The 13050-nt window shown below is 38.9% G+C and overlaps 1 protein-coding gene across 3 annotated transcripts; it reads left to right on the top strand.

The window, feature by feature from the left end:
- The first annotated feature begins 5543 nt into the window (after positions 1-5543).
- bmp4 (bone morphogenetic protein 4) lies at positions 5544-11735 on the top strand. Of its 3 annotated transcripts, none has more exons than XM_012968461.3 (3): positions 5544-6451; positions 7028-7395; positions 9749-11735. In XM_012968461.3, exons 2-3 carry the CDS (start codon positions 7035-7037, stop codon positions 10588-10590), a joined length of 1203 nt encoding a protein of 400 aa, XP_012823915.1. In that variant the 5' UTR covers positions 5544-6451; positions 7028-7034; the 3' UTR covers positions 10591-11735.
- The last annotated feature ends 1315 nt before the right edge of the window (positions 11736-13050 follow it).

Here is a 13050-nt window from a genome sequence, read left to right as displayed (position 1 = left end):
TTTCTAAATGAGTCTTTATGTCTCTTCTAGATTGCAAGTTAACTCTTAAGCTGGAAAGACTCAATTTAACTCTTAACCCTCCTATATAGAAAGCAACATAGAAAGAGAGGTGCACTCTATTTTAGGACCACAAAAGTTTGCTGTTTAGGTCTCAGCACAAAAATTGCACTTTGTCCCATTTTGGTAAATGAGCCCGATAACTACTTTTTATAAAGACACTTTATACAGAGTTTTATTCTATGTTAACAGAACACAGAAGCATTATTAACATTTATTTATAAAGAGCCAACATATTCCGCAGCGCTGTACAATAAGTGGGTTTCATACATTGGACATACAGGGTAACATATAAAGCAAACCGATACAAGAGGTGAAGAGGGCCCTGCCCAAAAGAGCTTACAATCTACAACATGGCTTACCTGTGACTTCTGTTAGCTTTAGTTAAACTACAACACCCACATAATCTACAAGCCTATTAGTGGGCTAATCTGGAATATATTTTTTTCATATTTGGTGCCAGGGGCTACTGATTGCAGATTTACTGAAGTCCATGCAACGGATTTACCATTCACCCTGTTTAAAAAGCCTTTCCATGTTGATATTTCCATTTTATTTTTTAAAATAGTGGCATCCCCTGATGGAATGTTTTTCTAAAGTCACCAATAAAGCATTTGAGATTTTTGCTACTCATTTGAAGGGATGTCACTTTGATCACTAAACACTTCTGCTGATGTCATTGAGTGGGAATGGCTTGCTGTGGAGAAGGGGGGCTGAGTACATGCCAATGGATAACTTTCAAGCGAGGTTACTCAGACAGAGCCTTCACTATGTACCTTGCAACTGATGGGATTAAAATGAGCTGCCCAGCCAGGCAATGCCCTCTTCCCTCCCCTACCTTGCCTGCTGCATGCGTACCTTTTTGAAAGATGATGCTGGAAGATGGGGTAAGATTTTACGTGTGCAGTATATGATGTGAAATAACCTGATAATAATCTAATAAATGGCTTTTTTCCAAGGTGTTGATTAAAAGAAATTACGCTTGGATTTGAAACATGCATCTCCTTAGTTGTGGCTGAACTAAACCCAGAATGCCTTAGATTCACAACTGTTCCGAGCCATAGTTTGGAGATTCCATTCAAGAAAAAAAATGCAACATGAAACCCTAGTGAAAGTCTGGCTGCTTTTGATCCATGTCTCTGCTTTACAAACCTACAAGGATTTATGTGATCTAATGCATAAAGGTATTAGCCATGTCTGTTCTGAATGGGTTAAAGGAGGAATTGCAAGCAGGGGAGGGGATGTGATGCATAGGAAGGGAATGACAGACAGCTAACTTGTGCCATTACCTTGTGTATTATAGCCAGGTATGCACCAACATCCTCTCCCTAATGAGAGCACTTCTCTTACTTGTGATCTGCCTTTTTTACGTATTTGCTTGGATTTTGTAACTTCCGTCTGCACACAGAAATGTTCTTAATTACTCAGAGGAAGCATGTGTGTGTGTGAGTGTGTGTTTTTTGATGTTCTTACTAAAGCTTTCAGTGTAAGATTTCAGCTCTCCCACAGTCCTATAAATCAGGTTTAGTGCACAGATTGAGGCTCTCCTGTTGCATGTTTGTTAATCGTCATGTGTCTGGTTTGAATTCTTGCATACAGGAAACCTAAGTTCTCTTAAATGAGGGAAAAATAAAGAGTAATGTTTTAGCTTCTTGGTTTATGCATTATAGCTTGGTATTCTCATTTGCTTGGAATGGAGTTTTAGTATGTATCATGGTGTGCGTTTTATTTTAGCAAGGCAAATTATGATATCATATCATATTAAACTTTACAACTTTAACCAGTGCTTATGTGGAATATAGAATATTTATTTAGATCAAAAATTACTAAGCTAAATATTGCTGAATCCTCACTTGCTCTCTCAGTACCTTGTAGAATCCAATTTTAACTGCAAGGAACTCCATCTAATAATCTATACCTATACATCATATCAAAACATTACATCTGCTGTTAAATTCCATTAAGCCGCTATTTTCTTTTTATATAGTATATACAGATAGAATAGTATAAAGTGGAATACCATTTCTTACAAATATAAACTTTGGAAGATCCCCATATACCTAAACCATGGGAAAGATCGTGAAAATGAGCATCAGGCAAGGCCTCCAGTGGACCACTACAGTAGGATATATGCATCTCTTGTTATGGCCCTGAAATCTATACACAACTAGAATTTACAGTGTTGCTCAGGAAAACAGCTTGTAATCTAGGTTACAATATTGTTATAAAATTAGACTGTAATAATACACACTCTGCCTCGGCTTTGCACAACACGCTGGATATGGTCTGCATGAAGAACCCAAACTGCATCACTGGGTTTTAACCTACAACTCCCAAAACCTGACTGGGCACTCCACTGAGCTATGTGGTGGGTGGATAGCTGCAGTCTGCAGATATAGCAGAAAGTATTTCTTAAATGCTTAAACTGAGCTGAAAACAAAAAATACGTTGAATGGCTTTTTTTTGTTTTGAAAGTAACATCTATGTTTGTGGCTATTTTTGGTTTGTTTTTTTGTATTAGGTTGCATTTATTCACTAATCCAGATGATAAACTAATATTGCTTGTTTCTAAAAGATGATGAAATGTCCCCATGGGCTGTTTTCTTTTGCCTAATTCTGACCTACACCATGCAAAATCACATCACTGGAACTTTCAGCCTTGCTCTAGACTATTTATTCTGTCATTTTATAGTAATCCAAAATTACTGAGACTCTTTGGTCATTCATTTTTTACAGATGGTTTAGAATTTCTCAGTTATATCACAGTTGCTTTTATGTTTTACAACATTTGAATCCATTTTGCAAAGGTGCTATAAGATATATGTTCTGTACTATACCTCCCTCCTTAGAAAGTCAGCCTTAATTATAGTACTTGTTAATATAAATATGTACTTATTTATGTTGGGTTAAAATTACAAAGGTTCTAAATAGTTTATGCATGCATATCTATATGTATAGTCATTAATATTCACATATTAATCACATATTTATAAAATGGTAACATATTCCATAGTGTTGTACAATAAATGGGTATGTTAAACATACAAAAACAAACCATAACTAACTAATACATAAAGTAAACAGGGCCTGTCATTTGCCAACTTAAAGTTCATACTATTGGTTGGTATAATTCTCTGTATCCACTATACATGATATGCTGTACAGGTATGATACCCATTATCTAGAAAGCTCTGAATTATGAGAAGGTCATCTCCCATAGGCTCCATTTTAATCAAATAAATTACATTTTTAAGAATTGTTTCCTTTTTTATAAGATATAATTAATTAATATAACTGGAGATAAAACAATCCTACTGGGTGTATTTAATGTTTAAGTTATCTTTTACTAGACTTTAAGTATAGAGATGCAAATTGTAGAAACTGTAGGTCCTGCATGCTGAGCACAAAAAGCATTATATGCGTTAATATGCATTTTAGAAACGAAGCTAAGCACGTTTTGTCAGTTCCAAGTGCAACCCTCTATTCTACTGAATTATAAACGCGCATCGAGCGCAAGATGCAAGAAATGCAGCATGTTGCGTCTAAAGAGTGCAGTAACATGCAACTCATGAGTTCAACCAAGCAGAACCAGGATCAAATAGTGAATACGTTTAGGGGTGCTTAAACCCACATCTCAAAAGTGCATTGAATGCATAAAAAAACGCTAGTGAGTACAAGCCCTAAACTTGATACAATGTACAATGTTTCCAGGCAATTATGCATTATTTAGTAAGTGCTCCGAGCCACAGCATGTTTTGTATGCTGTTACTAGTAAACTACAGAAGAATTTTACTACACATAGCTTACAGGAAAAGAGGGAAAAATAGCTATATATTGGCATTACTTGATCTACTACTTGGGGGTCTTGGTTGTTTTTTATTGCAATTTGGTAGTTGGGAAAGAATTGCACAGATAAGGCGGATGTAAGTCAGAATGAAAAAAACAATTTATGAGGGCATAGTGTCATGTTCAGAATGCTGCTTCTGAGTTTATCTGCACTTAAAAAGCAGCATCTGTAATTCTACTTACCTTAACTGACACATTCTCTATATACTTTTAAAACAGTACAATCTATATCTCATAGGGCTGTTTTATTGCAGGCTGTGGAGAATGCATCACCTGGCACAAGAAGCATGGTGGCTCCCACACACAAAAAAATAAAAAATATGATGTATGTGGAATGCTAACCTTTGGTTTTCATGCCAGTAGCTGCTAAACATTACATCTGTTGTTTTAAAAATGTTGTGTCTCCCTAGACTTCTGTAAATCATATGCAGTGTTAAATTTAGTAAAGTGTGCTAAGCAAATGACACTGAAAGGAAAAGAGACAGAATTGTGAATGGAAAAGCCAGGGGTTGGTTGGCCTGTATAGTTAGAGTCAGCGTGAGACTGGAACCGAAGAAAAAACAGATAAGTGGGAGGAGGGCCCCAGGTGAGCAACACAGATCAAGATTCTAGATGTGAAGTCAGAGAGAAGTCACAGGATGAAGATTTTTGTCTCCAGGACAAATGGCTAATTCCTAATGACTGGCCTAGAAAACCTGGTGAGTGACAGAAGGGTGTGCAGTGTGCCGGCTTTGTCTCTGGCACCGAGTATAACTGCCTTAAAATGCAAAGTGCATATTGCTTTTTTATGCTGCCATAAATGACTTTGGCATGGGTTATGATTACTTTTTACACTTTTACAGTGAATAAAAAGAGCCTTACAGATAAAACTACTGTATACACTAGGCTTAAGAGTTTTGGTCAAAGCAAATGCATTCACTGGAGGATACAGTATACATGTTAAAAACATTATTTTAAATTTCCTTATCACTGGCAATAAGTCACTGTGCTTTACTAATTCTGCTGGTATTTTAACACAAATGATCAGTAAATTCGGTTTAACCACACCTGATAATGTGAAATATGATGGTATAAAATTCTGTAAAGTGACATGAACTGGTACAGCCAGACAACAATGTGTTCCCAGTAGCTGATTGTCTCCCCACAGGTGCCAAAGACTTCCACCCCCACAAAGCTACACTACTGTATGTTAAATTTAACACTGATTACAAATCAAGGTGCAAATCGTTTCACAATGTTAACAATACCTTCTTTTTGCAGGGGAAGGTAAATATAGTTGTATTTAGAATAAATAGCTGGTTGCCCTCCATTCTGAGAACACCTCCCCCCTTCCTTCTGAACCAAACATCCCCAGTACGGTTGGTAACCAAACTTATTGCTCGATGATAATAGTAAAGATAGGCTGGAGTCCTAGAAATGATTTTTGCACATTATAAATGAAGGACATGGCGGAGCGTAGGCTGGTAAAAATGAGTAAGGTGTTGGGAGGAAATCGAGTTTACAGACGCGATTGTTGCAGTGACAAGTATAGTGAACAGGGGCAGATATTCTCGGGGATGACTGAGTTTGTGGTGGGTGAGGTGGGTGGGGGGTAGTCTAGGTTATTGGGTTGAGGTATTCCTGTGAGAATTAGCGGGATATGTAATAAGTCTTTCACACAGAAATAGCCTGAGGTGAGGAAGGTGCGCCCTTGCACTACACCACGAGTCTATCGATTCATTTATAGTCCCAATGGCCTTTTAACGCTTTCTTGGATGAGCAGGCTTAGCAGGGCTATTAAAATGACAGCCTTCTTTAGTCAAGTACAGCAAAATGTCAGGCGTTTCACATGAACGCCTCCGATTGCCCCATGACACAGGCAGCGAGACAAGCAATTGTTCGTGGCTGAGGTAAAGCGTAGGACAGTCATGTTTTTGTTACAAGCACAGTCCGGCTCCCTGTACATTGATGGCAATTTCATTAACACGAGATTAGAGCATAAGGAAAGATGAGCCCGGCACACGGAGCCAAGTAGAAAGGCGAGCCGTTGCTAGCGGTACCACACGCACACAAGTTTGCTCGGACAGTCTGGGCTGAGCCCTCCCCTAATATAGGCCGCGGGGTGGGCCGGCCGCTGCCTTGATTGACGGCTTCCCGGAGTGATTTGCCCCCCACGTGATCCGCAAAAGGGGCTGGGAGTAAAAGAAGAGTCCTGCTGGCTGCGCTCTCATTATATTCCAATATTCATTTTAGGAACCAGTTCCATAGTATCATCTCCATCTGCAAACTGCGTCCCGAGTCCCACTGAGCTTTTCCACAAATTTCTGTCCAAGATTGGCAGTCAAGAATCATGGACTGTTTTTCTATGCCTTGTTTTCTGTCAGTGAGTAGACTTTCTGTTCATTCTGTATTTTTCATCTCCCCCCTTGTGTACTTTGCCCGTAGCTGCCCTCCTGCATAGGAACCCCACGGCTCTGGGTACTTACTGCTGAGGCTATGGCAGGACCTGAGACAATGTTGAGCCCCCCCGCAGCGCTCTAGGACAGAAGTGTGCTACACATCTAGAACGGCAAGTCAGTCTTCTGCGCTCCAGGTGTTGGAGAACTACAAGTACCAACATTCTTTGGCCAGGTTCGCTGAACTGGGGTGGGGGGGTCGGAGTGTTGTAGTTCTTTAGCAGCTGGATAGCCGAGCGTTACGTGCGCTTGTGCCGGAGGGGGACTGATAGCGGCATGTATCACAGCTGTAGCGCCGACACATCGCGGGCTATCGGGTTGCAGAACACATGATCCAGCTGCCCGGAGCGCTGGCACTTGTTGCAAAAGGGCAAATGGCAGGGGCAATTCTATAGCTGCTGATCGTGCTAGGAGTCAGACTGGTGCTAATTGTCTGGAGCCCGGGAGACGCTCACAGTCAGATTAGCAACAGGATGGCGGTGACTATCTGATAATGAGGGATGTGACTGGGAACAAGTTATAGCCCAAGAAACCCCAGGCACCCCCCCTCTCGCCCTGCCCCGGGTGGCTCAGTGGAACTGTCCTTGTCCTATTATTTGCTTTGATCCCGCTCTATCACTTGATTTGAGTCTAATCCCCTACAGATCCTCCCTATTTATTTGCATGTATTTTTGTTCTGCACCCTCCAGAGACACCATGATTCCTGGTAACCGAATGCTGATGGTCATTTTATTATGCCAAGTCCTGCTAGGAGGCACTAACCATGCCAGCCTGATACCTGAGACGGGCAAGAAGAAAGTAGTGGCCGAGATTCAGGGAGGTAGAAGGTCCGCTCAGAGCAATGAGCTCTTGCGGGATTTCGAGGTGACGCTGCTGCAGATGTTCGGCCTCCGCAAGCGGCCGCAGCCCAGTAAGGATGTGGTGGTGCCCGCGTATATGCGGGACCTGTACAGGCTTCAGTCAGCGGAGGAGGAGGATGAACTACACGATATCAGCATGGAGTACCCGGAGAGACCGACCAGCCGGGCTAACACCGTGAGGAGCTTCCATCATGAGGGTGAGTAGTTACAATCCCTTTTCGGCCCCGGATAGGCAAAGTTTGAAAAATGACGGACTGTACCATCCGCCCTTTCCCCCCTTCTCCAGAGCAGCCCCAGCTACCTACCGCTAGGGTATGGCAGAAGCAGCACAGCGATTTCTCTCCCACACAGAGTACTCCTCTCATCTGTGGGGACCCCATTACTTTACTGCTCTGTCTATGGAAAACGAATAAGCTAGCTATGTTCTGCAAGTGTTTTTGGGGGGTTAACCTTCCCAAACTGCTTGGAATACCCCAAGATCCCCATCTTATTCTCATCCGGATTAACACAGTTTTTACATTGATTTATTCCTCTGATATGTGTAAGGAAGTGCAGCAATTGTATTCTTTGAGTATATAGTATAACAAGTTCCTCCTTTTCCATGTATTATGTCTGAGTAACCTAGAGAGTACCCCTTTTATTCATGGATAAGTATCCTCATGTGACACCAATCTATTCGCAATATCATTATATTCTGAATTATGCCATTGTAGATCCAAAGCATCTTCATATATCCTTGCTGAGGTATCACCTCTACATTGATACAGTACCCCAATATGACAGCCAGGGACCTGCAATTCCTTTACTCTCCCTTGTTGCTTTCTACTTTGGCCAACTCCAAGTAATATTTGATTTATTTCTAATAATGAGACTTGATTCACTTTTTATCAGACACATATAATTTGGTTCTTTGATCACATATATAACAAGAATGTACTTCACATACGCATATCTAATTATCCCTAATTGTTCTTGGTAGCTTACACTGCAAGGAGGACCAGCCTATTCATTATACATTCTTGCATTTACATGCTAAATATGCATATGCCTAAACAAACTAACACAGAGTAGTGCATTGTAACAGCCAAAACAAAGGCACGCTTATTAGCATTTGAAACACCTGCCCAGACCTTTTCTTAAAGCTGCCGTAAGGTGTGAGTCAGTACTTACATAGTGTAACATCCTTTTAGTTATTTTAGTTTGTAAATTGTTTTCTGTTGTTCAGTTTCCTGCAAAATTAGTAAAGGGAGCCTTATCCCTAACCATATACTAGACTGTGGCATTTGGAGGTACAGGGTAAATTATTTTAGAAGTAAAGGTGTCCAGCGCCATAGCCATAAACCTGTCCTGGTGTGGTCTATAAGCAGTTAAGACTTGCAAGACAGTAGACTCTTGGGAACCTCCCTTACTAACTTGCTGTTTTGAGATGTACTAGATTTTTTTTTATGTTCCTGCCTGGTTCTGCTATAGAGGGTTACGCTAGGAGTGTGACCCATCATTCTAAAATCCATGACTCATAGACATGTTCTGCAGTTTGTTGGATGCATTATACCAACTAGCTAAATATGCAGCAAGTTAAGGCCTCAGATACATTTCCTTTAATAAAGCGGTAATCTCTTAAACATGTCCTACAGGTCTTGCCTAATCCTACTGCGAGGATCAGACCAGTTGGGTTGGTCTTACATTAGACCATCTAATTGTAGTAATTAAAAAAAGAACTTCTCTTCAGTGGAATGGTGAAACCTGACATTTTGTCAGTGCATGTTTTTTTTAATGGTCATCTGATACTGCTCCAGTTCTTAGCTATTTGATGCTAAAAATCAGTAAGTCCTTAGCTACAACTATTAAACAGAAGCCTTATAAGGTAATACTTTATGACTGATACATTTTATTGGTTATATCACAATACGACAAAAAATGGATATATCTGCTAAATTTATTTTATAGGACTATTCTGAAGTTTTATGAGTTGTTTTATGAGTTCTCCTGATCAAAGGAAAAGGCGTTGCTGCCTGTTTTTCCACAAGTTTTAATACTCAAAGTACTTTTAGTGTACTTAATATTACAGCTGTGTGTTTGTAAGGTTTGTTCAATAGAGCCCTGTAAACCGATCCAAATGTTTCCTAGCGGATGTTTCTTTTCCAAAGTAAATCTGAGTTATTAATCCACAGCATCATTACTGTGTTGGAATTTACTTTTTTCCTTCTGTAATATGATCAACAAGGCATGCTCTATGTTTTCAAATAGCTGAAAATCCCAAGCAATACACTTCAGAAACTCAAAAAGTGTTGTACGCGACCTATTCAACTTTTGGTCTACCTACGCTGCCAAGTGATTTTGAACATGGAGTTAGTTAACTATGTGGTATGCATCGCTAAAGAAAAAAAATATAGCAGAAAAGAGCAGGAACATGTTAGTATTTGTTTAGTCATATGCAGTCGTCTCTTAAGGTCTCTTGTTTCAGAAATTCTAGTAGGCTGAGGTAAATACATTTTTACACTATTAAAATGGAGTTAAGACATCTCACTTTCCTTTCTCTTTCTTTCTCAGAGCATTTGGAGAATCTACCAAGCACAGCAGAAAATGGAAATTTCCGTTTTGTGTTCAACCTCAGCAGCATTCCAGAGAATGAGGTGATTTCTTCAGCAGAACTAAGACTCTATAGAGAACAAATAGACCATGGTCCAGCGTGGGAAGAGGGTTTCCACCGGATAAATATATATGAAGTTATGAAACCAATAACAGCAAGTGGACACATGATAAGTAGGCTGCTGGACACACGGCTAATCCACCACAATGTGACACAGTGGGAAAGTTTTGATGTAAGCCCTGCAATTATAAGGTGGACCCGGGATAAACAGATAAACCATGGGCTTGCCATTGAGGTTGTTCACCTCAACCAAACAAAAACTTATCAGGGGAAGCATGTAAGGATAAGTCGATCATTATTACCTCAAGAGGATGCAGACTGGTCACAGATGAGACCGCTTTTAATTACATTCAGCCATGATGGCAGGGGACATGCACTGACCAGGAGGTCAAAAAGAAGTCCAAAACAGCAAAGACCCCGTAAAAAAAATAAACATTGCCGGAGGCATTCTCTTTATGTGGATTTCAGCGATGTTGGCTGGAATGACTGGATTGTGGCACCTCCTGGATACCAGGCTTTTTACTGCCATGGAGATTGTCCATTTCCCTTGGCTGATCACCTAAACTCAACTAACCATGCTATTGTACAAACTCTGGTAAACTCTGTTAACTCAAGCATCCCAAAAGCGTGTTGCGTCCCCACAGATCTGAGTGCTATCTCCATGCTTTATTTGGATGAATATGACAAAGTCGTCCTTAAAAACTATCAGGAGATGGTGGTGGAAGGGTGTGGGTGCCGTTAAGTCTGAGACCCAAACAAAAGACTGTTAAGGGCTGGACTTCTTTCCACTGAACATTCACCTTGACCTTATTTATGACTTTTATGTGCAAATGTTTTGACAATATGATCATATATTTTGACAAAATATATTTATAACTACGTATTAAAAGAAAAAAAATAAAATAAGTCATTATTTTAAACATAAGCTACTTCTTTGTACAATGTGTTTATAAATGTACATTAGGATGAATATGGATTTATATGGGAATAGAGTATTTTTTCTATAAATTACCTTGTGTTAATATTTATTGGCAATATGGCTTAAAACCCCTGCCCCCCTGTAAATGAATGTAAATTAAGCTGAGGCATATTGCTGTCTGCATGTCAGTTGAATTTAAATTCCCTACTTCTGGGAATAGAACTACTTGACTTGCTAACCTGTGTGTGTGTTTATTTTTTCAAATTCATTTGCATGGAGACTCTGAAACACCTATGTTGTTATGCTAAAGTCTGTCATACCTCCCACCCTCCTGTTGTATAGCCTAAGTTCAAAGCTATGCATAGTTTTTTTTTTTTTAAAACAGAGGTTAGCAAAAGGGCTGTTAAGTAGCGAAGTACTTTGGAAAATAATTTTTCTTTAAACATCAAAGGTTACAGGATTCTTTTGAAGGTTAAAACACATTAAAAATGCACATAGACTTGACAAGTGATATGTTTAAAATTGACAGATGTTTTTATTTGTATTTTTTTACCATAAAAAAAAATCTAGAAATTTCAAATAAATCTGATCTTATTTTCCAAAAGCAAGTAAGAAATTCATTTTGCGTTGGCAATTTTTCTTTATTTTTTGGGGGGGCTTGGAAGTTATCCAAAAATGTTCTGTCCCTAAGCTCTTGTGTAGGAAGTATAGGGAAAATATTTCTACATTTGTTTGTCAATTATTAAACTTCTCTAAACCTTAGAAACTAAAAAAGGGACAGCTTAGCTGAAACCAATAAAAACTGCTAAGTGGAAAGTTTGCCAAAGCCTCAGCTTCCTGGAGAGTGCAGGTGGAGCGACCAGATTAGAGCCTCAGGCTAACAGGACTGCCTGCTGCTTTTGTGTTGTAACTCTTCAGAAAGGGCCCTTTTAACTGTATTGAGCTTAAATAAATTGTTTTAAAACAGACTGAACTCAATTTTCCCTGTTTCTTTCCTCCTTTCCCCAAAAAAATAAACAATTTACAATTTCCCTTTTAACATATAAACTGTCTTGTCCACCAACCATTAATTAGTAGTACTTGTTTTCTGCCTCTGGAAATACAGTAAGTCTTGATCCATTTCTGTAGATTTCTTATAGATGTATCATTTCCATTTATTAGTAATAAAGAAGATACCATGCGCTATTTTCTTTCTGTTGAACGGTTGCTATAGAAGATGACTTTTATCAGGAAGTAAAAAGAACCAAATAAAATAATTCCCCTCAGTCTGCTAAACACAACAACTGGGGTAAAGGTTTATCAGCGTATGACAGGAATGCCAGACTTTTGGCCCTTCAGTTGATAAGAACTGGGATGTTGGGAGTAATAACCATCAACAGCTGGTAAGCCTTTTCTTGTCAGCCTTCCACACAGGGATATTTTAACATGCTAATGTATACATCGCAACATGTTAAAAAAACTGCTTATTATAATTGCTGCTTCATTTTTGTTGTGTGGATTGTAGGTCGAGAAGCCATTTATTTTTTTTATTATTACTTCAGAAGTAACCTAAAAAATTCAGAATTATATCCATTTTCCAGTGGCACAATCAGAGAATCATTGAAGATAACTGAAAAGAATATAAAGAACATAACATAACTACGCTCACATTCCTCCTCAAAATGCTCTTGCCTCATGATAATAATATTTTATAAATGATAATTTATGTCCTGACAACTGTGCAAAAAACATAAATGTATTCTTCAAGTGTAAATGTGTAAGAAGGCATTATCACAAAAATTCATGTTTTTCCGAGGTTATTCTCACTATCCACAGAGGGAAGGAATTTTTGGGTGTTTTATTGCAGATTCACAAGTACAGCTGGCAAATGACTTTATTTTACCCCATTTCTTTTGATCAAATAATTCTTTAAATTTAACATACATGGGTTTAAAACCCCTGCCTTAACTTTTCCTGCATACTAGACTTTTAGTTCATACTCCCATGGTCTTGGTGTCATCTCTTTTAGATACATGTACTGTATATTTATTTTATATCATTTATTATACTAATTAAAAAGGACAGAAACACTGTAGTAGCAACCTTGCTTTATAAAGGATAACATTTATATTTGCTTTATTTTACATAACGGTAGTAGGTAACATTCAGTGGTGTAGCCTTCCGCTTGCTGGCAGCTGTAGTTCTGGAGGAAATGGAGTGCTAAAGGTTACCTATTCATGCTAAAAAGAGATTTAGAAAAGCTTAATTAGAGCACATTTGTTATGCTTCAAAAAGGTATTAAAA

This window comes from Xenopus tropicalis, chromosome 8 (genome assembly GCF_000004195.4).
Source record: "Xenopus tropicalis strain Nigerian chromosome 8, UCB_Xtro_10.0, whole genome shotgun sequence".
NCBI lineage: Eukaryota > Metazoa > Chordata > Amphibia > Anura > Pipidae > Xenopus > Xenopus tropicalis.
Note: the sequence above shows the minus strand (reverse complement) of the source record. Positions and strands in the feature narration are given on the sequence as shown.

Excerpts from the sequence above, each read along its gene's own strand:
- bmp4 (XM_012968461.3), top strand. The coding sequence starts at position 7,035 with ATGATTCCTGGTAACCGAATGCTGATGGTCATTTTATTATGCCAAGTC. Across the intron at positions 7,396-9,748 it reads GAGGAGCTTCCATCATGAGG|AGCATTTGGAGAATCTACCA; the intron begins GTGAGTAGTTAC and ends TTTCTTTCTCAG.